At 53.3% G+C, this 25,334-nt stretch overlaps 12 protein-coding genes across 12 annotated transcripts; 7 read left to right on the plus strand and 5 right to left on the minus strand.

The window, feature by feature from the left end:
- Nucleotides 1-812: 812 nt before the first annotated feature.
- On the plus strand, nucleotides 813-1,277 carry MYCFIDRAFT_112749 (uncharacterized protein; the record flags this gene model as incomplete). Its single annotated transcript, XM_007927014.1, has 1 exon — nucleotides 813-1,277. A coding segment is annotated over one exon (465 nt), but the record flags the coding sequence as incomplete, so codon positions are not given.
- A 535-nt stretch (nucleotides 1,278-1,812) lies between these two features.
- MYCFIDRAFT_195588 (uncharacterized protein) lies at nucleotides 1,813-2,172 on the minus strand (the record flags this gene model as incomplete). Its single annotated transcript, XM_007927015.1, has 1 exon — nucleotides 1,813-2,172. The coding sequence occupies one exon, from the start codon at nucleotides 2,170-2,172 to the stop codon at nucleotides 1,813-1,815; it is 360 nt and encodes a 119-aa protein (XP_007925206.1).
- A 1,160-nt stretch (nucleotides 2,173-3,332) lies between these two features.
- On the plus strand, nucleotides 3,333-3,575 carry MYCFIDRAFT_133959 (uncharacterized protein; the record flags this gene model as incomplete). Its single annotated transcript, XM_007927016.1, has 1 exon — nucleotides 3,333-3,575. One exon carries the CDS (start codon nucleotides 3,333-3,335, stop codon nucleotides 3,573-3,575), a length of 243 nt encoding a protein of 80 aa, XP_007925207.1.
- Nucleotides 3,576-3,616: 41 nt separating this feature from the next.
- MYCFIDRAFT_173545 (uncharacterized protein) lies at nucleotides 3,617-6,043 on the minus strand (the record flags this gene model as incomplete). The annotated part of the gene is made up of 1 exon (XM_007927017.1): nucleotides 3,617-6,043. The coding sequence occupies one exon, from the start codon at nucleotides 6,041-6,043 to the stop codon at nucleotides 3,617-3,619; it is 2,427 nt and encodes an 808-aa protein (XP_007925208.1).
- A 36-nt stretch (nucleotides 6,044-6,079) lies between these two features.
- MYCFIDRAFT_173546 (uncharacterized protein) lies at nucleotides 6,080-6,844 on the plus strand (the record flags this gene model as incomplete). Its single annotated transcript, XM_007927018.1, has 4 exons — nucleotides 6,080-6,278; nucleotides 6,332-6,389; nucleotides 6,417-6,775; nucleotides 6,813-6,844. 4 exons carry the CDS (start codon nucleotides 6,080-6,082, stop codon nucleotides 6,842-6,844), a joined length of 648 nt encoding a protein of 215 aa, XP_007925209.1.
- A 292-nt stretch (nucleotides 6,845-7,136) lies between these two features.
- Nucleotides 7,137-11,612, plus strand: MYCFIDRAFT_133575 (putative ABC transporter; the record flags this gene model as incomplete). The annotated part of the gene is made up of 3 exons (XM_007927019.1): nucleotides 7,137-7,349; nucleotides 7,407-9,698; nucleotides 9,774-11,612. 3 exons carry the CDS (start codon nucleotides 7,137-7,139, stop codon nucleotides 11,610-11,612), a joined length of 4,344 nt encoding a protein of 1,447 aa, XP_007925210.1.
- A 711-nt stretch (nucleotides 11,613-12,323) lies between these two features.
- Nucleotides 12,324-13,732, plus strand: MYCFIDRAFT_203082 (uncharacterized protein; the record flags this gene model as incomplete). Its single annotated transcript, XM_007927020.1, has 3 exons — nucleotides 12,324-12,753; nucleotides 12,812-13,307; nucleotides 13,360-13,732. The coding sequence occupies 3 exons, from the start codon at nucleotides 12,324-12,326 to the stop codon at nucleotides 13,538-13,540; spliced, it is 1,107 nt and encodes a 368-aa protein (XP_007925211.1). The 3' UTR covers nucleotides 13,541-13,732.
- Nucleotides 13,733-13,823: 91 nt separating this feature from the next.
- MYCFIDRAFT_134777 (uncharacterized protein) lies at nucleotides 13,824-15,074 on the minus strand (the record flags this gene model as incomplete). The annotated part of the gene is made up of 1 exon (XM_007927021.1): nucleotides 13,824-15,074. One exon carries the CDS (start codon nucleotides 15,072-15,074, stop codon nucleotides 13,824-13,826), a length of 1,251 nt encoding a protein of 416 aa, XP_007925212.1.
- A 22-nt stretch (nucleotides 15,075-15,096) lies between these two features.
- Nucleotides 15,097-16,714, minus strand: MYCFIDRAFT_173549 (uncharacterized protein; the record flags this gene model as incomplete). The annotated part of the gene is made up of 12 exons (XM_007927022.1): nucleotides 15,097-15,183; nucleotides 15,209-15,239; nucleotides 15,274-15,286; nucleotides 15,309-15,424; nucleotides 15,453-15,463; nucleotides 15,488-16,258; nucleotides 16,282-16,317; nucleotides 16,348-16,357; nucleotides 16,381-16,471; nucleotides 16,497-16,557; nucleotides 16,587-16,655; nucleotides 16,682-16,714. 12 exons carry the CDS (start codon nucleotides 16,712-16,714, stop codon nucleotides 15,097-15,099), a joined length of 1,329 nt encoding a protein of 442 aa, XP_007925213.1.
- Nucleotides 16,715-16,735: 21 nt separating this feature from the next.
- Nucleotides 16,736-18,925, plus strand: MYCFIDRAFT_195594 (uncharacterized protein; the record flags this gene model as incomplete). The annotated part of the gene is made up of 1 exon (XM_007927023.1): nucleotides 16,736-18,925. One exon carries the CDS (start codon nucleotides 16,736-16,738, stop codon nucleotides 18,923-18,925), a length of 2,190 nt encoding a protein of 729 aa, XP_007925214.1.
- Nucleotides 18,926-19,939: 1,014 nt separating this feature from the next.
- Nucleotides 19,940-21,208, plus strand: MYCFIDRAFT_135451 (uncharacterized protein; the record flags this gene model as incomplete). The annotated part of the gene is made up of 1 exon (XM_007927024.1): nucleotides 19,940-21,208. One exon carries the CDS (start codon nucleotides 19,940-19,942, stop codon nucleotides 21,206-21,208), a length of 1,269 nt encoding a protein of 422 aa, XP_007925215.1.
- Nucleotides 21,209-21,765: 557 nt separating this feature from the next.
- MYCFIDRAFT_203083 (uncharacterized protein) lies at nucleotides 21,766-23,871 on the minus strand (the record flags this gene model as incomplete). Its single annotated transcript, XM_007927025.1, has 2 exons — nucleotides 23,022-23,871; nucleotides 21,766-22,942 (listed from the first exon to the last, which is right to left on the minus strand). Exons 1-2 carry the CDS (start codon nucleotides 23,846-23,848, stop codon nucleotides 21,766-21,768), a joined length of 2,004 nt encoding a protein of 667 aa, XP_007925216.1. The 5' UTR covers nucleotides 23,849-23,871.
- Between the last annotated feature and the right edge of the window lie 1,463 nt (nucleotides 23,872-25,334).

Here is a 25,334-nt window from a genome sequence, read left to right on the forward strand (position 1 = left end):
CGAGTTTGGACTCTACCCCTTTGACAACAGTGCACTCCGAGAGCTATATAAGACTCTGACTCAGACTTGCATGTCTCGGAAAAAATCTGTGCCACTAATGACAAAATTCCCGACATGCCTGCAGCTTACCTAATTCGAAGTTCGAACGGGCTTCGTGATGGAGGCAGTCATTCGACGTGAGCGGCTCAGCTTGACTACGGGTTTCCTCTGTCTTCAAGCCTACCCAAATAGGACTGTATCGCAACAGTACCTTAGCAAAAGTTCGACGACATGGCCCCCGCCGTTATTCAATCAAGCCTGAACTATGTCAAACCACCGGCGGACGGCGAGGAGTGGCTTCAACACTATATTCCCGGCTCGGCTGGTATCCATCGTCTCAATCTGGAGTCTCACAATGTGGAAATCACAGATATTCGAAGTGTGGAAAAGTCATGCCACTGGGAGACTCACGGCTTTCAACTCGTCAAATCAAAGCCTCTGGATCGTGAGATTCTCGCCCAAGCTGGAGACAACAAGGAAGTGGCAAGTCGGATGTCTGCTCAGGCAGTGGAGCTACTGAAAGAAGTGTAAGCTATACAATGTGGATACGACTTGAAGACACTCACAGTCATTCTAGTACCGGCGCCTCATATGTGCTGATGTTCAACCACGTGACCCGGTTTGAACCCCCAGAGAAACTAAGTACACTGCCCAAAGATCTTCCTAACGACGCCATGTTCTCGTATATGGGCCCCTTTGTCTCGGTCCACGTTGGTACGCAGTAGCCCATGTATGCATTTGCATTTGTATTCAAGATCAGCACTGACTCTCCGCTCTCCGCAGATCAGTCATACAGAGGAGGGAAGTACATCGTCAACAACTTCAAGCATATACCTGAGGTCGCCAAAAGGCTTACGGAAACTGGGACTACTTGCCGCTTCGGTGTGATCAACGTTTGGCAGCCTGTCTCGCCTGTCACACGAGACGCGTTGGCTCTGTGCGACCGCCGGACGGTCGACGAGCAGGACCTCAGGCCGTGGCAGTCTCACCCCGATCCAACACAGTGGGACCCCAAGCTACCTCTCCCGCTTTCAGAGATCTGGAGGCCCATGTACAATCCAAAACACAAGTGGTACTACGCGAGCGAGCTACAAACGGATGAGGCCTTGCTCATCAAGTGCTTTGATACAAAGCTTGATGAGCACTCGAGAGCAGTGCCGCATAGTGCGTTCCGGACACCATTGGACCATGGTCCGCCACGAGAGAGCGTCGAATTTCGGTGTCTCGCCTTTTGGGATGACCAGCCGTTCTGCGATGAGAGAGCTTTCTTGAACCCTGTGCGGGCGTAGTTAGCTGTGTATCTTGATTAAGTTCTATGCATTGTCTGTGTGGTACTAAGGACGAATGAATCCACTATCCTGATCATCGTAGTTGACTCAACCCACTGACGTAGCCTATGGCGCAAGTTTTCGCTCGTTTGCACATCTCTCTAGTACAGCGAGGAGAGAGCACCCACCGTACTAGTCATACAACGACGATCAGCCCGCACAAAACCTCGATTTCATCGTATGACGAACAAACGTGCTCGGAGAGAATTTCAGCGAAGGCAAGTATGCGCACATCCCTCTCGTGGAACATACATATCATCATATTCTTCTGACATTACGGAAACTCTTCCGGGGCTCAACAGCAAGATTGTAGCAGACTCCAAAGCATCGGATTAAGGAGTACACTGGTCGACAGTGTCTACTGAGCTTCGATCCCACCAATTCCTCAAAGGCGTGAGTCGCAATCCCTCCCGTGCCTCCATCTAACAGGCGCAAATCCCCCCGATCACCTTTTGACAAGATACTGGTAGTCAGGCTTCGCAACGTCCTCTTCGTTCTTCTTCACCAGGTACTGGTAATCAGGCTTTGCGACATCCTCCTGGGTCTTCTTCACCAGGTACTGGTAATCAGGCTTTGCGACATCCTCCTGGGTCTTCTTCACCAGGTACTGGTAATCAGGCTTCGCGACATCCTCCTGGGTCTTCTTGACCAAATATTGGTAATCAGGTTTCGCAACGTCCTCCTGGGTCTTCTTCACCAGATATTGATAGTCGGGGCTTGCAACGTCCTCGTTTGCCATTGGGGTGGCAATGACTGGTCCCAGACCGAGGGCAAGAAGTGTAAACGTGGCGGCCTTGAGATGCATTTTCGCTTAACTGGACAGCTTCCGTAATGGGCGTTGTAGCTTTTGTTGATGAGAATGTGTCTCGTGTAGTGGTTTGGAAGCATATTGTTACAAGGATTATATCAATGTCCTATTGCACATGCACGGAAAATTTCGTAATGGCTCCAATGGTCTACATGGATCATTGTGGTCTCAAGCGCCGAGAACGAACCATGAGTGACGAGTCACCGTTTGATCCGGAGGGTTGTCGGTTCCAGCTGGGTCTAGAAGTCGGAAAATTGTTTCACTGCTACAAAAAAAAACCCCCCAGGAATCTGAAAACTTATCTTTGCTAAATACTAGCGACCTTGTCACAGGCCCGGAACTATTATTGATTGCTCACTTTCCATGCGCCAAGAATTTCTGCTGACCTAATTCTGTTGGAACGTTGATCAACAACGAAGAGAAAATGTTCACACAATTGAAGAGGCTGCAAGACGGCGTATGGGACATGTTCAATACCGATCGAAATGATCTCGTCGAAAAAGCAAACCTGTTGCCCTCAGATCAGGTCCAAACTTACGCTGAGCTAAGATCGATCAAAGCACACCCGCAGCCCAAGTATCTCATCAAACGCACTCTCAACATAATCTTCGTGCTGTCCTACGGCCTTCTATTTTGGCTATACATCAGTACCCTCAGATCCAAAAGAGACACAAGGGAAGTTCTGTTTCTCGGTAACGAAGGTAGGTAAGTAACCCTTTCAGACCATCCAAAACCCCCAACGCTGAGCAAACCACATGCAGCAATTTACGATGATGCCCCAACATCCCTGACCACATTCCCCTTCGACCGCGCCGGCTTCCACCGCAAAGACGGCTCCAACAGCGACCCGAACACACCATTCGAAGGCCGACCCAATGAATCGAACAATGCAGCATGGCATCACATTCTCAACGTGGGAATGATCGCCATCACGCAAGAGGAAAATTCTCGTCTCGGTCCACATGGTGGGTCGTCGACTGTGCGCAATGATCCTCAACACCATGTTGTATTACTTGCCGTTTTTCATCAGCTGCATTGTTTGGTAAGGATGGACTTTTCACTCTACCAAATTCTCGTGTGCCCGCTCATAAGAATCTCAGAAATACCTCCGAGATCTAATCTATGACTTCGACGACGGCACCGTAGTCCCAGGTGCAATGGACGATTATCAGCTGATGCATGCCGACCATTGTATCGATTACCTTCGGCAGTCGATACAATGTCACGGGGACCTCACACCCATCGTCCAGACTTGGCAACCGGATCTACATGCCTATGCTGCTTCGCAGCGAACGGTACATCAATGTCGAAATTTCGACAAGATTTGGGATTGGGCGGCGGGACGGAATACGACGGGTTTGAGGGCGGATGGGAGGCATGAGAAGCATCAGAGGGATTGATAGAAGAAGCATTAGTAGATGACTTGTATTTGGATATTGTCCTACCAGCTTCTGAAGCCTTCTGCAGCTTCGATCTCGCACGGTGTGTCCTCAAATTCGGGCAAGGTGCGATGATACTGTTCATCACCTTTGCTGTATCCCACAAAAAAGGGATCCGTGTCGATCGTGGTATAATCTTCCTCGTTGCGAGCGAGTAGGCCTGAATGTTTTAGTCTCCAAAAATAACGACCTTCCGAGACGAGAGTATGTTCTCTGCTGCTGCTATCTCCGTTCCAGTACCACTTTTTGGCTCTCCAATCTTCAGGGGTGAGAGTATGTTTGATAATCTCTTGTCCGCTCATAACGTTGACCATCGAGACCCGAGATGTTTGAATTTGAAGCAAAGGGCTGCTGAAAGTGACAGCCGGCCAGGCACCTGATGAGAAGCGTAGTGTGTTGTTGAAGCCGACCAATTCAAACTTGGTACTAGAGTCACAACCCGACCACGATTCATCCTCGGGCCTATACATGGCCGACTTGACGCTTTCAGCGTCGACCAGAGGCAAATCCTTGGGGAGACGAGCAGCAATGCCGCTATATGGCACTGTCAAATTTTGCGTGCCATCGGTAGAGTTAAGTGCAATGTATCCACCGAAGAATGGCAATCGCGAGGGATTCAACCCGGCCGGTGGCGTAACAGTCACACGGACTACGGCAGTCTGCCCTTGATCCACAGTTAGAGATGTAGGATAGACTTGGACGTTGGCATATGCTGCCATCAACAACCGCGATTGGTCCAAATACTTGTCATCAGCAAATGACATGTCTTCAGAGCGCATCTTGGCATAACCCGACGCCGCACCAATATGACTTATGCCGAACGATACAGTCTCGTTACCCACATTGGTTAAGGAGAAAGAAAGCGATGACGGCTTGCGACTGAGGTCCAAAAAGTCAAGCACGGAGACGTTGACGATTGTCGTAGCATAAGCGGCACTCAATGCATCAATCAATCCGCCGCCTTGTTGGATCACCGGCGCCAGAAGCCCGTAATCACGAGTACTGTTATCCGTGTAGGGCATTGGATGAGCAGTTGTGGCCAGCACATTGCGCATCATGTCAGGAGTCCAGTCTGGGTGAAGCTGTTTCATCAATGCAACTACTCCCGTCACGAGAGGTGCGGCCATAGAGGTGCCGGTCAACTGCCCAAAACCACCGTAAAGTCGCGGAAGGGTAGAGAGTATCCTGCCACCGGGCGCGGCGAATGTGACACCAGCTTCACCGAACATGGTTGGACCCCAGCCGCTGTTCTCCGTCATTCTTCCACCTGTGCGGAGATTCACGGCATAAGCAACGTCGTCGGTGTAGGCGTTCTTCTGTGCCAGTGTGATGATCACTCGCCTGCCTTGACTGATCTCGTGCAGCATGTGGAGAGCGGTTTCATGCTCGACGGTAGCCAAAGCCTTGGTGTCAGGGAAGTCTGACAATGGCCACGATGGAAAGTACATGCCCGGAAATGCAAGATCGCCAGGCATGGGATGGTAGGTCAGTATATATCTCGGCTTTATGAGATCAACGATGTGCTGATGATAGACTGCGAAGAAGTCGAGTCGAATCAACAAAACGGTCTCTTCCATATCTGGGATGGATAGATTTGCAGGAAACATGACCGGTCGCCAAGGCGAGTTCTCCGGGACTGTCTCCAGTGGCGCCCATACGTCAAGGTCCGAGGGAAATTCAGTGACAGTGTAGTTAGTGAGTCCCGGGACCCAGCGAATGCTATGCTGTACGCCGTTCGAGAAGAATGACCCATTCCAGAAATAGGCCGCACTGCTTTCACAGTCCACCGAACCCACCGCAGGAACGCCGTGCGTTGCGCCTGGAGTGCTGATAGTGAACGGTCGTGGACCCGCGTTGCCGGCAGTGAACTGCACATATGTGCCATTCGCCATGATTCGCGCGGCAAGTGTCGATATGGCAGCTTCGAAGGAGTCGCTCAGTCCCCAGGAGCAATTGATCACATCCACACCACGCTGCCACGCCGCAGTGAGCGCACTGAACAGCGTATCTTCGTCGGTATGGCCATCGCAATCGAAGACTCGGTGCAGTTCAATGGTCGCGTCGGGGGCAGCACCAACGACTCCGAAATGGGTTCGGTCGGCTGCGACGATTCCCATGACGTGAGTGCCATGGTGTGAGCATTCGGTGTATGGGTCATCGGAATCGCCAATCCAATCGTGCGCATACGTGACTTTCTTGTCGGGCCCAATGTCGTGCCCGAAGGGCTGTTGCTTGTAGTCAAAGCCCGTATCCAAGATGGCGATGCGGATGCCTTTGCCTGTGATGCCAGCCGCGTGCAGTCGATCGACCCCGATTTGCGCATGGGGAGGGTGCGGCTCTGACTCTCGCCGGGCACGATGACGGAGCGGCAGGTGCCTCCCGCGACTGAGAGCGCTTGCCGACGGACGCACGGCGTCGGGAGGGCTCATCCAGGCATTCCGGACGGCGTGGTGGGACACGATTGCATGGTAGATGGCATCAATCGCTCCCAGTCCATCGGTGGAGGTGATGCTGATGGAGAAGCCGTGAAACAGAGGCGAGTGCAAGTCTCGTCGCTTGCGGATCGTGCTCGGGCCCCGTGTGTGGGAGTGGGAAGCGAGCGACACGAGCTCGCCCAAGACGTGCTCGGTGGTCTGCAAGAGGATGAGCAGCGTGCCGAGTGGAGTGGTACGGGTACGGGTACGGGGACGAGAGCGGGGACGGGAGCGGGACGAGAGCGGGGACGAGAGCGGGGACGGGAGCGGGGACGGGAGCGGGATTGCGTGTGACGGTCACGTGACGGCACTCACCAGCAACGTCGAGGGGTGCAGCTCCACAATGGCAATGGCAGTGGCAACGGCAACGGCGGGGCGATGAGCAGTCGCAGCCTCGCTGGAAACTTTCACCAGCAGCGCCAGCGCAAAACAGACCAGCGCGGAGATCATCGGAGGATCGTTTCCCCGATCCGACGCCTGCTTGGCAGCGTAGCGAAGACGTGCAGACTTCCACTCCTGCTCTGCTTCTGCTTCTGCTTCTGCTGCCCTCCGTCGACACAACAACAAGACAAATGATCCATCGCTCAGCATTCGTCTCGCCAGCTCAAAATGCTGCTTCAGAAGTTCAGATTGCAGCTCACGGCCCCGGGCGCTGTGAAATTTTCCGCATATTGTTCCGCGCAGAACGTTTTGCTTTTAATCCGAAGCAGGCATGATTTCAAAGCGCCGCATCAGCTTCCCAGCTGCCCCAGTTAACACAGGTGCCTGAAGCATCGATCGATGCACGCACCGGACGACGAGTATGCATGCCTGCAGCTTACGGCCGCTGGTCTAGACTGTCCGCCTCAACAGAGCATCAAACGCTGCCAAGACGCGGTCGACAACCATGAAGCGAGAACAGCAACCAGAATCGAAGACATCCCAAGTTCTACTTCACGATTTAATAAAAGTAAGCCAGGGTCAACTAAGAATACTGGAATAGATGCTAGTGCTCTTGAGCTTTCGAAGACTCGGGGAGTCTACAGTATTGTAATTTATTGCCAGTGTCATGAAGCACGAGCAGGCCTGCCCAGACGACTCCACTTGGGGACCACTTGCGCATGGCTGTCGCCGTGGCCTTGACTTCACGATACCTTTCGAACACTTGGTCGTGCCTATCGCCCTGTCGCTACTAGCTATCTTGGTCTCGTGCGGGAGAGTGCGACAGATATGGCATCGACCACGACTCAATGCCGCCGGCTGGCCATGCACCTGCAAGATAGTGAGCAATTCAAAATTCCAATAGTGTTGGTGACATCGGTCAGCTGAAAGACTATAGTACATTTATCTCGTCCTTGCGGCAGCTCATATAAGCACGCTGGCGGTCTGCAGTACATTGGACGTTCCCGACGCCCGACCTTACATCGCTTCTGCTGTACTTTCGACTGTCGTAGTCCCATTCTTGGCTGTGACATCTCTTCTAGAAGAATGGCGCTCTCCACGACCGGCCGTGATAGTGCAAGGCTACTTGGTCTTCGACATCAGCTGGGGAGTTGTTCAGGCGCGAACGTCGTGGCTTGTCGCTAATAGTCAGATGTTCAAAGCATATGCTGGACTCTTTACAGCAATCCTTGCCCTGAAACTTGGGGCTCTGCTCCTAGAATGCTTGCCAAAGAATGCGAACCTGCATACCTACAAACGCACCCCCGAAGCGGTCGCCGGACTCTTCAGCCTTGCATCATTTGCTTGGCTCCATCCACTTCTGCGGATGGGCTACTTCAAGCCTTTGCTCCTCGCAGACCTCTACCCCCTGCCGCCTTCCTTAACCACCACTCGATGGCTTCGAAGGCCGTCGAACCCAGGCGTGACGCACGCAGCAAGCGGAAGATGGAAGTCGATCAATTTGCTCTCCGGTCCGCTATTGCTGCAACTTTGTCCAACACTTGTCCCTAGAGCACTGGTTGCTGCCTTCTCCTTCGCGCAGGTCTTTCTTCTGAAGGCGATCCTTCACCACTTGCAAGGTCGTGGAAGTTCAGAATCTACAAAGATCGGCTATCTCCTCATTTTTGCCACGTTCTTGGTATATACTGGGTCCGTGACGGCAAGGTCGTGGTACTCGTACTCTCACGAACGTTGGCTGTGCATGGCAAGGTCGAGGCTAATGGAAGCATTATACTTTCATACATTGATGGGAAGTTCTTCAGCCTTATCTAAAGCGGAGGGCCTAACTCTAATGGGCACCGAAGTCGAGAGAATCCGCACTGGTTTTCGCAGCCTGCACGAGTTGTGGAGTTGTCCGCTTGAAGCAGCCTTTGCGATATGGTTACTGTTCCAACAGGTCGGACCCGCAGCCTTAGCCCCTCTTGCGTCTGTGCTTCTCGTCACGGCACTTACAGTATTACTTGGACGAGCCATTCCCAAACGCCAGCGTGCCTGGATTGAAGCAAGGCAGCAGCGTACGACGTGTACTGCGAATCTTGTTCGTGACATGGAATCGCTTCAAGCCACGCAGCTGTCCAATGCGGCACATGCATCAATTCAAAGCCTGCGGGAGCACGAGATCGATATTGGGCAAAGATATCGACTAATTCAGCTGCTGATCTTGACTATGGCTTTCGTTCCCGTCAATTTGAGCCCAGTCTTGACACTGGCCTTTACTCGCAGCAATTTGACTACAGCAACGTTCTACCAGTCAATTGCCCTGATCCCGCTGATTGCAGAGCCGGTCTCTCACTTATTTCAGGTCATATCTCCATTCCTCGCAGCCTGTGCTTGTCTTGGTCGTATACGAGCATACCTTGGAACAAAACCGTGGAACGACCGCCGCAACTTCGAGGGAGGCACCTCTGCTGCCGCTCTTGCAAACAATGCCGCGATCACCATTGCTGGCTGTGATCTTGGATGGAAAAACGAATCTCCTGTATTGCACGGTTTCAACGCCTGGATTCCGTGTAATGGCTTAACTGTAGTTTTTGGTCCAACCAGCTCCGGCAAATCGACATTATGCAAAGCTCTGCTGGGTGAATGTCCATATGCAAGCGGACAAATTATCATGCATGGCAGCGCCAGCCAGGCCATCGGCTTCTGCGAACAGAGTCCTGTGTTACTGAACGGGACGATTAGAGAAAATATCACTGGCTTTGCGACGTTCAATCATGGTCTATACTGTGAGGTCATCCGAGCTGCCATGTTGGAAGAAGACTTTCGTCAAATGGAGAACGGCGACCAGGCGGAAGTCGGCAGTAATGGCTCCAGTCTGAGCGGCGGACAACGTAGCAGGATTGCTCTGGCTCGTGCGCTTTATGCGTCAACATCGATCTACATCCTGGACGATGTTCTCAGCGGTCTGGATCGCAGCACCGCGCAGCACGTGTACGATAACGTGATGGGACCTGATGGCCTGATCAAGCGCCGTGGTGGAACTGCCATCTTTGCTACCAGCTCCAGACAATATGTGGATGCAGCTGATCATGTCATTGACCTCACTCCCGGATGTACCGCGCCCAGTAATGACGAGAGTGTATCTGACCAGGTCATCGTATCAAACAATACCTCTGAGCCTGCAGCGCCATCTGAAAAGGATCGCGGTACTTATGGTCCCCCCAACAGCTCATACCACTGCTTTGAATCTGTGGAACAACAAAATTCCTTTGGCACGGTGCGCGAAAAATCCAATCTCGAAGAAGGGCTTTCTAAACTTACCAAGCAAGAGTCTCGTACTTCTCGGGCCCCTTCGCTCACCTCGTCCAAGAATGTGTCGGATGATCAATCTCTGAAAAGCGACCTTTCCTTCTACAAATACTACCTCCGGTCTAGCGGCAGTATGCCTCTCTTGGTCTTCCTGTCCTTGGCGCTCATCTATGCATTCTGCTTGAACTTTTCCACGATCTGGCTCTCATTCTGGAACCAGAATAGGTTCTCCGAATCGACATCGTTTTACCTGGGCGTCTTCGGCCTCCTCAAAGCAACGACTTTGATCTTTCTCATCGTCAGCATGACCGCCTGCTTCATGCTAATCAGCAAAGTTTCTAGTCGAGAGGTGCATCGCGATGCTCTCCATGCGCTTGTGCATGCTCCACTCCGGCTCTTCTCGCAACTCGATCATGGAGAAATCACTTCGTTGTTTTCGCAGGACATGAACATCATCGACTCCGAATTGACACAAGCTGCGATGAACACCGTCCTGAACACCTTCGTTGCAATCGGCATGACTGCCGTCTTGGCCAGCGCGTCTCCTTACGTCTTGATCAGCCTCCCTTTCATGTTGGCCGTTTGCTGGTTCGTGCAACGAGTGTATCTTCGCACGGCCCGACGACTGCGTATCCTGGATCTGGAGGCCAAAGAGCCTTTGTACACGCACTTCCTGGAGACGGTACGAAGCATAAGCACGATCCGAGCTTTTGGTTGGCAGAAGCATTTTCTTGAACAGAATCATGATATGCTTGATACTTCCCAGAGAGCCGCCTATTTACTCGCGATGATCCAGAGATGGCTCGAGTTCGTGCTCGGTATGGTAGTGACTGGAATGGCGACACTTCTGGTAGCCTTGGCGGTGAACTTGCAATTGAATGCTGCCATTAGTGGGGCTTCATTGATAGCCCTGTTGAGTTTGGGCGAGGCTCTGACAACTGTCGTCGAATACGGCAGTAGAATGGATATCGCGATAGGTACAGTGGGAAGATTACAGGCCTTTGCGCGTCGAGCCGGGAACAACGATGAAGCTGTGTTCATTGATGGTGAAGTTGAGCCGCACAGGCTATCGAAAGGCGAGATCAAATTCAGGAATGTGAACGTTACTTACGGTGGTGGAACGTCCAGAGCGGCTCTACTCTCCCAACAGAAGCCCCCGACCTTTCTGGCACTCCGAGACGTCAGCTTCACAATTGCCGCCTCATCAAAAGTCGCCATCGTTGGCCGCACCGGCAGCGGCAAGTCTACCATCTTCCGGCTTCTGCTCCGCCTATTGGATCCCCTTCCATCAAGCACCATCCTCATCGACAACCATCCGCTCGCCCATGTCCCACGCTCAGTGGCCCGAGAACGCATCATCGCCGTACCGCAAACCACAGTACTCCTTCCCGACGCCACGGTGCGAAAGAACCTTGATCCATACAATCAGTGCAGCTTAGAAGACTGTCTTGAAGCGCTCGACGTGGTGGGTTTGACAGGTGTTATCCGTGATCGAGGCGGACTCGAGACGGCATTATCGAACGAAATGTTATCGCAAGGGGAACTGCAGTTATTTGGGCTGACGAGGGCTGTGCTGAGGAAGAATCAAGCCGAGCGGCGGAAAAGTCGTGCTGACGCCGAGAAGGACGAGCAAGGCGGAATCCTGCTCTTGGACGAAATCGGGTCTGCCGTAGACGCGGAAATGTACGAGCGGATGTGGGAGGTCATTTTGCGGGAGTTCCGGCATTACACGATCGTCGCGATTGTGCATCGTGTTGGCTCTGTGGTGTTGGATAGATTTGACCAGGTTCTTGCTATGGACAGAGGAGAGGTGGTAGGGGATGGTACGCCGAGAGAAATGCTACGAGAAGCTTAGACTAGAACCAGGATTTATTTCAGAGTGCATTCAAGGTTGTAAGTCGTCTACGGAATACGACAAAGAGGAGCACGATTGAACAGGAGCAATGTCAAAGAATGCTTCAGGATCTGTATCCGCTTTTCTGCCTCAGTTGCTTCCTACTTCAATTTCGTAGATGTGTAGTATGCTCCGTATACTCGTTGAAATGGCAATATACGCAGCACTCCTAGGAAAGGCCAGTCCAGCCGGGGTTTCTGCATGCGACCCCAGTCGGCCAATGAGGACCCTTGCATTTTGCCAGAGTTTCTGGGGGCAGGGCAGATCTCGAAGCTGGGAAGAGCTTGGTGCATTTTTTTTTGTTAACCTGCGTTGATCAGCAGCTCAACAAGTGAGCCGAGAATAACACATGTCATGAGAACACGAGTCTCGTCGGACTGAGTGAAGGAAAGACGACGAATGTGGAGAGGTCCACTGTGGGCCTTTTGTCGTCATTCCTGCGAGACCCTGAGTGTGAAGAAAACACCACCTGCTCTCTTCTTCACTCGAGTCTTGTGTTTGCGTTACAAGCTAATCCGACCCACCACAAGCTCTTCCATCACAAGCCGCCCTTCCTCAGACCATTTCTGTGCACCGACCAACAACCATCCCACTTACATCAACCATTGAGCTCCGCCTAGGCTCGCCATTGCCTGCTTCTCTTCACACCGCCACATAAGAACAGCCTTCAACATGTTCAAGCACAACATCCTCAGACAGCTCTCAAGAGCCTCTACGACTGCTACCCGACCGCCAACCGCCGCAGCCCTCACTCGACAGGTTACTCGAGGTATTCGCGTTACTCCTCGAGCCAGAAGCGACGAGGAGGTCAAGGATAAGCACGATGAGTACTCGACCGCTGGCAAGCGCGGCGCCTTTGAGCACGAGGGTCAATTCTCGCGAACAGATAACACCATCAAGGTCGAGTACCCAGAAGAGGAGGATCTGCCTAGCTCGCGCCCAATCCAGGGCCGTGGTGGCTACCATTTCAAGCGTACGCTGGCGACCTTCAGCTTGGAGGACCGCGTGGGTGTTGTGACGGGAGGTGCCAGAGGTCTCGGGCTCGTCATGTCCCAGGCATTGGTAATCAGCGGTGCTGATGTAGCCATTGTCGATTTGAACAGTACGTGAAGCTAGCTAATTCGGAGACGTTCGTTTTCAATACCTGACAATCTTTGCAGAGGAGGAAGGCGAGAAGCAGGCTCAGCTGCTGATGGAAACTTTCAAGAAGGAGAATCCGGGAGCTACCAAAGTTCCCAAGGTTACAGCGCACTACTGCGATGTTTCTTCTCCGGATTCAGTAAATCAAGCGATGGACCAGATCCTCAAGGACCATGGCAAGGTCGATCACTTGGTCACCTCTGCAGGATTCACCGAGAACTTCGATGCCATTGAATATCCTCATGACCGCATGCAGAAGCTGTGGGGCGTCAACGTGGACGGAACCTACATCTGGTCCTGCACTGTCGCCAAGCACCTCATGGCAAGGAAAGCTACCGGAAGCGTGGTCATGATTGGCAGCATGTCTGGCGCAATCGTGAACGTCCCACAGCCGCAAGCACCATACAACGCCGCAAAGGCTGCTGTGCGACATCTCGCCAGCTCACTTGCCGTTGAATGGGCACATGCAGGCATCCGTGTGAACTGCATCTCGCCAGGTTACATGCTCACCGCACTGTAAGCCCAATCTTCCCCACAGCATGATTTCGAGACACTGACGATTCTGCAGCACCAAGAAGATCCTCGACGACAACCCCGAACTGGCGCAGAAGTGGACAAGCCTTATTCCACAGGGTAAGATGGGACGCCCAGAAGATTTGATGGGCGCTGTCACCTTCCTCCTTTCCGACGCAGCTGGCTACGTGACCGGCGCTGATCTCCGCGTGGACGGTGGTTACACTGTCACATAAACGATAGAAGGGATGGAAAAAGCGGTGCATTGTTGCATAGGGTGGGAAGAGCTTGTTATAATGCGAATAGAGGCCGGGTGGCCAAAACGGCAAGAGGATACGGCGCTGGGGAGTTTGCGAAATTCATGGATTGCCCAACTCGGGCTTCTCATGGGTAGAATTCTGTCTCGAATTGAGCTAGAGTGTACTGTGTGCGAGAGCGACCAGACCTTCCTGTACCGTGGTTCCACTCTCTCAATGCCGGACTGAGCTGCATGCAATTTGCTGATGAAGTCTTCACAGATCATCCCTGAAGCTTTTCGACACCTTCCAGGAATCGATCATCGGCTCCTTCATCCTCGTCACCGTACGCCACACCCTCGCAACTTCCCTCGCTATCGAACTTCACGCCCAAAATCTGTTTCGACACCCATTCGGCCGTCCTCGCATGCAAGCTGGGCTCCCGCTCATCACCATGCTCATCGACGCCGGGAAAAACCTGACTCTTCCCTTTGGCAAGAGCTTGGAAAATCACCAGCTGATCACGCATGTGCTCATCCACCCAGCCTCCCGACTTCCATTCGGCGACAAGATCCTTGGTCACGGAATCCGCCATCTCCGCAGCAGCTTCATCACCATTCCGGATCCTCTGATCGTATAGGCAGTCGCGAGCAAGAATGTAGGATCCTTGAGGAGCTTCGGGATGTGGGACTCGGGCGATGAGGATGAAGTAGATTCTCTTGTCGTTTTGGGAATCTTGGTGTTGGATTGCGAGATTTCCGTGGCCGAGGGGGAAGGAGGTGGAGAAGTGGGTGGTGAGGGAGGTTTTGAGGGCGGTGGTGAAGGCTTGGTGGCAGGAGATTGGGGCTAGGAAAATTGCGCGGAGGGAGGAGGGGTTTGAGAGGGTTGGGTTTGAAGGCCGGTATGTGAATGCTGGGAGCACGGGGGATGGTCGAGGTGGGATTTCGAGGGTGAAGTTTCCTATGCTTGCTCCGCCGTGGGACCAGCCTCGTTTTCCGAGGGTTGCGGTGATTTCTGGGAAGCCGAGGCGAGATAGTGTTGGGAGGAGGACGTGCTTTATGTATTCGAAGGATGGGGAGCCGGAGACGTTGGTGCCGCCGCTGATTCGAAGGTGGATCGGGAGTGGACTTGGGAGGGGGGAGAAGAGGATGAACGGCAATATGGCTTGGAGAGCAAGTCCTGTGCTCCCAGCCGTGCCGATATCGAGGCGACATTCGTAGGCCTGGTTGCCATCTTGAAGAGTCTTCTTGGTGAATGCGGGAGATGGATCTGCAGTGCTCTTGTCCGGAGTGAAGAGCAGAGTCTTGCTGCCTGTGCCTGCTCCTGACAATTGAGCATTGCTTGCACGTGCGAGCCACTGAACACAGGCAAGATGTTGCGCTTTGAGGCCACCTCCACGGGAGCGATTGCCTCTGATATTCTCGACCTTGACCGGGATTCTAGTAAGTGCAGATAGGCAGTATGCGATTCGAATGAGCTGGCCTCCGCCTTCTAATGTTCTGCCATCCAGGTCGTGTTGCTTGCGTTTGCCCATGGTCGCTGATGGGGATTGCAAATTATGGCTTCTCTTGGCGATTCTTGTGGACGGCAGATTGCTCGGAATTGATCACGACGCTGGCTATCATGGAGCTGGAAGTGCGAAGCTCATTCAATCATGCGATCCAAGACTGTTTGTAAGACAGTTTGAGGCTGTGGAACGCTACTGCCCGTGAGTCACTTCCTAGTGTGGAAACCGCGGTGATTCAACTCAGTCCATCTTGAGGCACACAGCGACTCTGGTACAGCGTATGCCATTTTGCACATGTCAATGTTTGTGGGTCAATCATACAAGGCCTACAAGATGAATTGTGAAGATGGCGAGGCGGCTTGTGCTTCGGACGAGAGCTGAAATTGATGCGACGGAGACGGAGACTGTTTCAGCGGCTGGTGTCAGCAGAGAAGATCAACAGGAACAGCAACACGCTTCCAAGGTTGTGTCGGAGAAGCTGATTCCTCCGTATGTCGGTAGTTCTGTACAAGGTGACGGGCAGTGGGCAGACGTGCTCGGCGAAGGAATGTCGATGGTCGGACAAGATGACAAGCATGCAGCTCCTCAAACTCGGGCGAAACAAGAAAGCAAAGTGTGATGAGTGGCAACAGCATGATGAGACGCAGTGCAGTGCAGGGGCGGTGATGAAAAGGCTGGCGCGGTTGGGTTGGGTTGGGTTGGGCAGGAGAGGCGTGGCGATAGAGCGAGCGATGAAACGGGGGTGCCCTTGCTCGGCCGGCCATCGGAGCAGAGCGGAGCGTGGCAGACGTTCTTCCGCCTTCCGCCTTCCGCCTTCCGCCTTCCGCCTTCCGCCTTCCGCCTTCCGCCTTCCGCCTTCCGCCTTCCGCCTTCCGCCTGCCCCTCCGCCCTCCGCCCTCCCCTTCCCACGGACCGTCCAGGCTTCGGATGCAAAGCCGGTTCAGGCTCTTTGTGTGTAATGGATGTGCGTTGTTCAAGGCAAAATAGAGTTCGGCATGATGACGGTTCGGGCTGGATGATGGATCGGTGGATAAGCATAAGCTGGCCTGGCGTCCCCTGTCTTGGCCGCGGTGGGATGAGAAAATAATATGGCGCAGAAGATGGCATGCGTATGGATGGCGTACTTGTGATGCCCAGTTGCTGGTGCTGGGCGAGGGCGAGGGCGAGGGCGCAAAAAGGACTGCTGCCAGAGCGAGCGGTGTCTGGGCCGTCTCAATCTGCAACATTACATCACATGGAAGTGCATGGTGAATTGTGAATCGTGATCCTGCTTTACGTCGAGCACATCCTAGTCGGTCACCTCACGCTGACTTTGCTTGCCTGCACACGACACATGGCTTTTGTGTAGCCTCTGCCACTGCCACTGCCACTGCCATTGCCATTGCCATTGCCATTGCCATTTGCTTCTACTTCCGCCTTGACCACTGCCGAGACAGCTGCGGTGGAGACAGAGGGCAGCTACCCAGCCGTTGACCAGCTGATTCTCAGGACACCGCACGGCAGCTGGCAACTGCCTGCCTGCCTGCCTGCCTCGTCCACCGCCTCGCCTGGTCGGCGCCTCGTCTTGCTGCTGCTGTCTGAAGCAGATCCATCTCCCTCCCTCTCCATCTGCCTGCTGCCTGCTGCATGCACACCGCAGCCGACCCATTCACTCCTGCATTATTCATCACCACCACGCTCGACTCACAATGTCTCGACACCCCCGCGACTATCCGGTTGCCGACCGATATGAGGAGCGAGAAAGTGACTTTTACCGACGACCACGCAGAGACCGAGATTATGACGACCTAGAAGTTGATATCACCCGCACCGAACACCGCGAGCCCCGCCGAGCCGAGACGATCCTCAAGGAGAGGGACTCAGAAGTTGCCAGCCGCCGCGGACCACGCCAGCCTGATTTTCTGCGAGAAGACTATGGCAAGTCCAGCACTGCGGGCCAATTGGTGCTGCGCGAGGAGCGCGACGACCAGCTCTACACCAGTGCCACCCCACGCAGGCGAAGAAGCGTCGAGACTGTCAGGTCGCGTGCACCACCGGAGAGAGTGGAGGAAGATAAAGTCGTCTTCCGCGAACGCGAGACCTCTGATCGTGCTCCGCCATACCCTTCTTCCAGGCGGAGCGAGCTAGACGAGGAAGTCATCTACCGAGAGCGAACCCGTTCGCGACCACCTCCCCCTCGTGAGGAGCGGTCAGAGGAGAAAATCGATATCAGCATTACTCGGAATGAAAGGGAAACCCGACCTCCACCACCTCGCAGCGAGCCTCCTGTTGAGGAGATCCGCTTCCGAAGAGGCGCGGGTGATCGGCCGAGTCCACCACGCACGCTGGTAGAGAAGACCGAAATAGATATTCGTGAGCGCGATCGCAGCGCAGCACCGGCCCGCTCTCGTGTGGAACGAGAAGAGATCGAGATTCGAGAACGCCGATCGCCAGCTCCTCCACCACCTCGCAGTGAGGTCGATAGGGAAGAGATTGTCTTTCGCGAACGCATTCGATCACCTCCTACCCGCGGTCGTGAAGTCTTTAGGGAAGAAATCGACATTCGAGAGGAACGCAGTGCACCGCCACCTCGCCAGCGTTCCATGAGCCGTGGAGCACTGGTCGCGAAAAAGGAAGAAGAATGGATCGTGCGCAGACCCAGGACTCCTCCACCACGAGATTATGAGAAAGAAGAAATCATTATTCGCCGACAGAAAGAGAGATCTCCTTCGCCTGAGCCAGAGCCTCCTCGCGAGCCAACCCCAGAGCCTCCACCACCTCCACCACCGGAGCCAATCTATCGGCCACCAATCATTCAAGAGGTCATTACACATCATAGACACATTGATCATGGTGTAGAGCGGGCGCGCTCACCAACCCCACCACCAGCACCTGCTCCGCCAAGCCCTCCACCCGTCAAAGAGAGCCGAGAAGACAACCTGGAAATTGAGATTCGTCGCAAAGGCACGCGGAATGGAAAGGCGTACGAAGAAGATATAACTTTCGAAAGAGACTCGTGGGACCGAGATGATCGCCAGGTCTCGCGACGGAGGTCCATCAGCATTGATCGTAAGCGATCGGTCAGTCTGAGCACTCGCAGGCGTTCTCCCTCACCGGCCCGCACGGTGAGTAGACGGTACGACGACGAGATGGAGGCTGAGGCAGAGTACTACAACCGCAAAATTGCTTCTCGAGCCTACCCTGGTGAGGCGCTCCACGGCGCAACCCGTGACTGGGGTCTTGTCGACGTACCTCCAGGTACCAATCGCGTGCGAATGGATGGAATTGGAGGCGGTGCCCAGGAGATCACCTGGCAACACTACAATGGCGAGCGGCGAGGCAAATTCATCTCAGGCGATCGTGTCTACGAATCAGACTTCGGCAATGGGTATTCTTCGCCACAAGCTCTTCCTCCCCCAGCCCCCGCACCGCCACGAGAACGCACGGAGACGAAGGAGGAAATTAAGATTACTCACGAACATCGTTCCGGAGGCGGCGGCCGGTCACGTCCGCGCAATAAGATGTGGACCGAGGTCACGAAAGACTTGGTTATCAAGGAAGCTATCGAGGAGATGGGCTACGAGTGGGAAGAGACGGATGAGCATTTCTATGTCATGGAATATCTCAAATACGTGAGTTTCGCTGAGACATATGTCTGTGCGGGTTGGCTAATCATTCTACAGGAGGACGTTCTACGTCTGGTTGAGATCACCGAGGAGATCAAGAAAGAGCGTCGCGATCGCATACGCGAAATACAATGGGAGCGGGAAGAGTCGGAGCGTTTGCCAAAGATGCTGCCACCTCCACCGCCTATCCCGGCGCCGCCAAGATCTAAATATGACGAACGCATTTACGAACGCGAGTATATCTACGACCGTGATGGACGCCGATACCGTTAGAGACATCGTCGCAGCGACGGTTGCGGGGATTGAGATGCATAGTGAAGCTTGGAGTGGTCTTCTTGCAAAGGTGCGGATAGGACAGCATACGCTTTTGGAACTTCAGATACCATAGCGACGACCTGGGAACGAAGGGAACGAAGGGAACGAAGGATAGAGACGGGCAAAACAACGGACTACTCAGCAGGCCTATGACTTTACGACAACAAACAAGCATGGAGCGGCATTGTGGGGCGCTGTTTTTCAGGGCATTCTCTGGTTAGCAAGCGTGATTGTGGATTTAGCGTGTTCTCACTCTTGAGTATACGTATACACTTCTTATTACTTACTATACAGATGCATGTCTCTTGGTCTTCTGATGTCTTCATGTGGTGCTCACGTCGGGATTTGCCGGAACGTGGCCGTCCCGCTCACCGCGTTTCTTCGTCACTCTTCCACACTTCTTTATCTGCACGTACTTCAGCTTCCTCCAATCGCAATTTTGAAGGGGTAACTTTTTCTGATAGCGCAACACGACTAGGGATACACTTACTCTTCGGGATCACCATGGCACGTAGGGAATGCCGTCGATAGTTCTAGTGTGACGGGCCTCCGCATTGCAGAGATGGAGACAGACGGTGAGTTGGTGAGGACAGGACAGAAAAGATTTTTCCTCTGCTTTCTTTGGCACAGCGCTGATAAGCACCATGATTCCGACGTTCTTTATTCACGTTCCTTTCTCACTTCAAAATTTTTGCATCTCTAGTTCTTCTCCAGTATAGCATCACGAAAGATTTTTCAATACCAGAGAGACACGACCAACACATCCGAACAGCAACGAGTTCGACCAACACCTCGCTGGAACCTCCCATTCCGTCGACAGCAAGTAGCGCTGTGAGGTTACGGCCGCAAAAAGAATTCCACCCAGCGGCGTGAGCATCGCAGTCTCCGGATCACGACTGACTTGAAATCTTCAAAATGGCCTCCGGAATTTATCGCCTCCTTTCCTTCGTATCTACCAACCGACGATCATATATGAACCATGGAGCCACTACGCCTCCCCAGGACGACAACACCCCCGAACCTTCAATACTGCTCATCGTGGCCGGAGGCACAATTTGTATGCAGGACACGCCATCTGGATTGGCAACTTCGAAGCTCTTTCTGGATGAATGTTTGAGGCCGAATCCCACGTACAATGATGGGACACCCGTGCCGACGACGAAGATCACCGACGAACATGGTGTCTCACGTGAAGCTCCATCGCTTCGTCTGCCGCGAGACCGAAGTGGAGCGAATGTCAAATGTACCGTTCTGGAATTCGATCCGTTACTGGACAGCTCCACGGCTCATGCGCCTACCTGGAACCAGCTTGCACAGACTATACGATCAAATGAAGCCAACTTCGATGCTTTCGTCATCTGTCATGGAACTGATACTTTGGGCTACACCTCGGCAGCATTGTCCTTTATGCTGATGCCAAATTTGCAGAAGACAGTGGTGCTGACCGGCGCACAACGAAGCATGTTCTTCGCCGACAGCGATGGTTCGGACAATCTGCTCGGAAGCATTGTCCTAGCATCGCACCTGCGAATCCCAGAAGTCTGCGTTTTCTTTGGCCATCAGCTGCTTCGCGGTACAAGAATCACGAAGATCTCTGCGTCGAGTTATTCGGGCTTCGAGAGTCCCAACGCTGGTCCGCTTGCCACCGTTTCCGAGACTGGAATCGTAGTTCACTGGGACAACTTACTCCACCCCGAAGACACAGCCGCACCAGCCGCTAGCAAGAACGTCCCAGACATGGACTCTAGCAAAGTCGTCGTGCTCAAGACATATCCTGGAATCACATCCGAAGTGGTCGATGCCATTCTCTCGCCTCCCCAAATCCAAGGCGTGGTACTGGAAACTTTCGGCGCCGGCAACATGCCCCTCAACATCATTCCTTCGCTTCAAAAAGCCGTGCAGCGAGGCGTGGTGATTGTCAACATCACGCAATGCCTACACGGAAGTGTAAGCGACTCGTACGAGCCGGCGAGGAAGCTCGTCGAGGCAGGAATCCAACTGGGACACGACATGACGACCGAAGCAGCATACACAAAGATGGTCTATCTGTGGTCTTGTGAGGGTGCCACTCCCGACATCGTTGCCAAGAGGATATCGGAAAACATCGAGGGCGAATTGACTCCGCCTGAAACGACCATCGCGACGGGAGGTCCTTTCTCAATCGCCCAGCTTCCGATTCGTTATGAGAGAACCGTGCCTGGGAGACTTAGTTTGGGACGGGGTAAACAGCACCTGGGTTGATCCTCATGTGAAGCTTCTTCATGTTCTGATCGTGTTTCAGGCCACTGGCCATCTGATTCGACGCTGGAGAAGTCACCTTTGCCGTGGAAGCTGTCGCTTTTCAACAAACATTGCCATGCCTCACCTGTCTGCGCAAATCAGACGTCTGGTTGGTTTCATCGCGGTAAACGCGGCCGGAAAGTGATCGCCAGGAAAAAAAATTGCGTTTCTATGAGGGGGCGGTATTGGACGACGGATGGGTTGTGAGTGAAAAATGCGGAGGGTTTTGCAGGCACTATGAATTCAAGCGTGCTTGTATAACTGCTGGCAGGATCGCAGGAATATAATAACCCGGTCTCTGCACCAGAACAGCAGCCACATTAACAGCGAAGTGCATGTGGTCCAGCATGCACTGGGCGAAGTGATCTTCTTCTCAAGTCGTAGATCTGATACAGGGCTGATTATTGGAGCCACGTGGACGTAGCAGTAGTTCAATGAAAAGCGTGCGCAATGCAACCTACCTCATCACAAATTCATAATCTTCCTGTAAACGTCTATATGCAGTCAAAGGATTGCTGCTATCCAAAAGCCAGCTTCTTCTGTCCTTTCTCCGGCCCAAGATTTCCACCAGCCGGTCTTCCTCGGCCTTTAGGCTTTGACGACGATGCCGGATTCGCTAACGGCACTGGTTTCGGTGGCGGTCGAGGAGGACTCTGTTCGTTTTGTAGGTCTTGTGCAAAGTGATAGTCCTCGTGCTCTGCACGTTGGTCCACGTGCATGTGCTTCTTGCAGCGCTCGCAGAAATAGTCATCGATTGAGGTTTGCTGAGATGGATCTGGTGGCTTTGGTGTCTGATACATGAACGGAGGCGCAAGATACGCTTTTGTATGGTCGTGATCGGGCCACGGCTGTTCTGTAGACGCAGTCTGGGCTGAACGCGGCAATTTCGAAGAGCTGTGATGATGGCCACGTTCTGCGTGAGAAGCACCTTCGTCTAATTCATGCTCTGCACGATCGTGGTCAGATACAGGCGTCGCATTTCCGCCATCTTCGTCACGATCGCTGCCGGTGCTGTTGTACTTGTGCTGGAAAAAGGTGGGGATGCCTCCGACCTTGATTCTACGTCTCTTGCCACCACGCCGATACTCTGTCGAGTCCTGGCGCTCAAGGTTTGCTGCATTCATGGCTTTGGCCTCGTCGCCTCGCACGAGGAATGTGTTGATTCCCATATTGCCAGTCACACCGTCTTCGAAGCCACCTACAGAAAGCGACAAGTTCGCACAAGGCCACGCTCGGCCGTCAACCACGACTTGTGCCATGAGGTTCTTCGCGAGATCGAAAAGTGCATCTTCTGTGACGGTCTTGCCTAGTGGTATGGGAGCCTGCTTACTCCGTGTCTGCGCTCCCTGTCGATGATGAATATTGATGGTCTTTGGCCGTCGCTTGTTCTCCAGCACGCCTTCCTCCACGAGGCGACCAAAGATGTCTGCCACAAAGATTCGAAGCCATTTGCAAGCCACTTCGAAGCTATTGATAGACGGGCGAAACGACTTTGCAGACAGCATCGACTTTATCTGCGTCCTTGGATTCACCTCGCTATCGTCTTCGCCGCGGATGACATTGTACAACCAGGAACCAGACCCATCGCCAAGCTGCTTTTTCAATTGCTCGATAGACACGGCAAGAAGTTCAGAGACAGAGTCAGTGTTAAAAGCAGCTACAACTTCATCGCCAAACTTGCCACCTGTTGCGGATCTTGGTGAATTTGAATCCTGATAGAAAGTGTTGTATCGCCCGGTTGCGGATGACGGTCTGCGAGTTGGGCTTCTTGTACCCCGACCCGAGCTTGGCCAGCATTTTGTTTCTGCTGATGCCTGCCGAGCAAGTATACTTGAGCTTCCTAAAGATCTGAGCTCTTACATCCCGAACAATCTCGGAAGCAATCAGCATAACAACATCATCCCAATCCGGGTCGTCCTCTTCGTTGTGTGTGTTGTCCAAGTCGACCAATGCATCAGCTTTCCAGTCCAGAGCAGTAGTTGGAGGTTTCGGAAGCGGCTCAGTAGGGTCATCATAAGGCGGCGGAGCGTCCAATTGAGGGTATCGTTGCAAGAGAAGGCTGTGCACATGTGCTGAGAGGTCGAGAAACACCTCGTCTATACTCGCTTTCTCCACCTTTTGCTTGTCCGCTGGGAGAGACTCCTTAATGGTCGCTAAGATCTTGCGACTCTCGATGCGATAAGGATCGAGCGAAACCTTTCTGGTAGCAATCTCCTTGAAGGCATCGTCAGAGTAGCTCCACTTTGTATCACCCTCTTTCCATGTCGCAACATGTTGACATATGATATCTGGACACTTCTCCTTTGCTTCGGTGACGGTGACATGTCGATTCAATCCATACGCTCTTGCCGGATAGTTGATTGCAATCAGACCCTGCCACTGCTGCACTGCCAGAGGTTGGTCGGGGTCCACGTCCAGCCGCACCATCTCGCATTGGGCGTAGAATGCATCGAGATCGATATGCGCAATCACGCGCAATGGACAATTCGTGGCGGAATGGGCAAGGGTATGAAGGTGTTTCCAAGTGTATTTCGAACGCCTGGCGCGCCTCGCGTTGGGGGAGACGGGCGAGGACGAGAAGAAGGCGTTCTGCGACGACATGGCCGTCGCTCAAAGCATTGTTATCGCATGTCCTAATCCGAGCCAAATTGTTTGCCGACTCCAAGAATCATAACGTGTGCCGTGTCGTGATGCTGCGTTCTTAGAGACGATGGTACGCCCTTGGAGAGGTCGCGTCGACGCGAAATGCCCGACGTCATCCTTCCCATTCTGGATTGGCGTGTCAAAGAGTCCCGCACCGCAGTATCCTTGCCTCCGAAGCTATTCAATATACTCACCACTACTGGAATACCAATGGGAGAAAGGAGCACTATTCCATGATCGAATCCTGTGACCGCGTCGTGCAACATACATGGCTCCGGACAAACGGGCGGCGCTCCGGAAACGCGAAAAGCGCTCCTGAGCATGGGAGCATCACACGCTAAGAACGATGTCGAGAGCAGCATCTTGTCTGCCAAAGGGCATGCACTGCTCGAGCGGTAAGAAAGAGTCGGCTCAGGAGTTAGACCCGATCATTTATCGAAAGTATTGCTGGCTGCAGAGTACCCAGCCTGAAGAGGTGTGAGAAGCGTCGGATCTGAGAAAAGGGACATAAAGTCGTTGGCATGAACTTCATGAAGGCCATGCACTTGCCAGAAGCAAGGTATCGTACGTCGTGGAAGACCTACAGTATGAAGAAGAGAAGGCTCGGCGCACTGTGATTATGGCAATGGTTCACGTAGCTCTGGCGACAAGTACTGTATGTACTTGCGAGCCATCCTTCCATGTGATATAGACATTGCTTCCTGCGTTGCTGGATAACTTACGTAGTATCCTTCGGCGTTCGAACTGCTACTGCGCTGCCCTTTGTTATTTTATCGACATCTGTATCCGTCGAAATAGTCGATCGTGACAGCGACAAGACGTCGGTGGAGGTGCTTGGTAGCCGTGATAAGCTAAGCTTTCTCCGCCCCAGCACTTCAAATCATGGGACTGCCGCACGCGCCACTTGGCCACCTCCACGACTTCTGTTTCCCTGCAGCAATCTTCGAAGCAACCTGGAAGCTTAGAAGTTCCAATCCCAGCAACAACTTCATCATCATCACGCAAACATCGCTGTGGACGCCATGTGGTAATGCAAGACCTTCGCTTTCCTGTTTCTGCTCGCCTCAGATCTTTATGACATCTTGTTCGAGAGTATAGCTGCTCAGAGGAACGATCCAATTGCCTGAGAATTTCGATTCGAGAACCATGTCTGACAGGGCCGACTACGTTGATACGCCGAATTCGGAGCAGTCCCGGCGACAGGCAGACATTGTCGATAGACATCTCCCGGAAGGATACTCTGCTGAACCTGAGGCTGTGGTGTATGGCGATGGCGATGGCGCCACCGAGGAAGTCGAGGACTTTCCAATCGCTTCACCGGAACCAGAATCCAGCCTGAAACTCCAAGGTGGCGACATGCACCGCGACATTTTCAAAATCAAAGCACGTGCCCAGCTAGATCAAAGCACGCTCAGGCGGTCCAACACATTTTCCCATCCGGCAA

The sequence above is a fragment of the Pseudocercospora fijiensis genome, assembly GCF_000340215.1.
Source record: "Pseudocercospora fijiensis CIRAD86 unplaced genomic scaffold MYCFIscaffold_3, whole genome shotgun sequence".
NCBI classification, from domain to species: Eukaryota; Fungi; Ascomycota; class Dothideomycetes; order Mycosphaerellales; family Mycosphaerellaceae; genus Pseudocercospora; species Pseudocercospora fijiensis.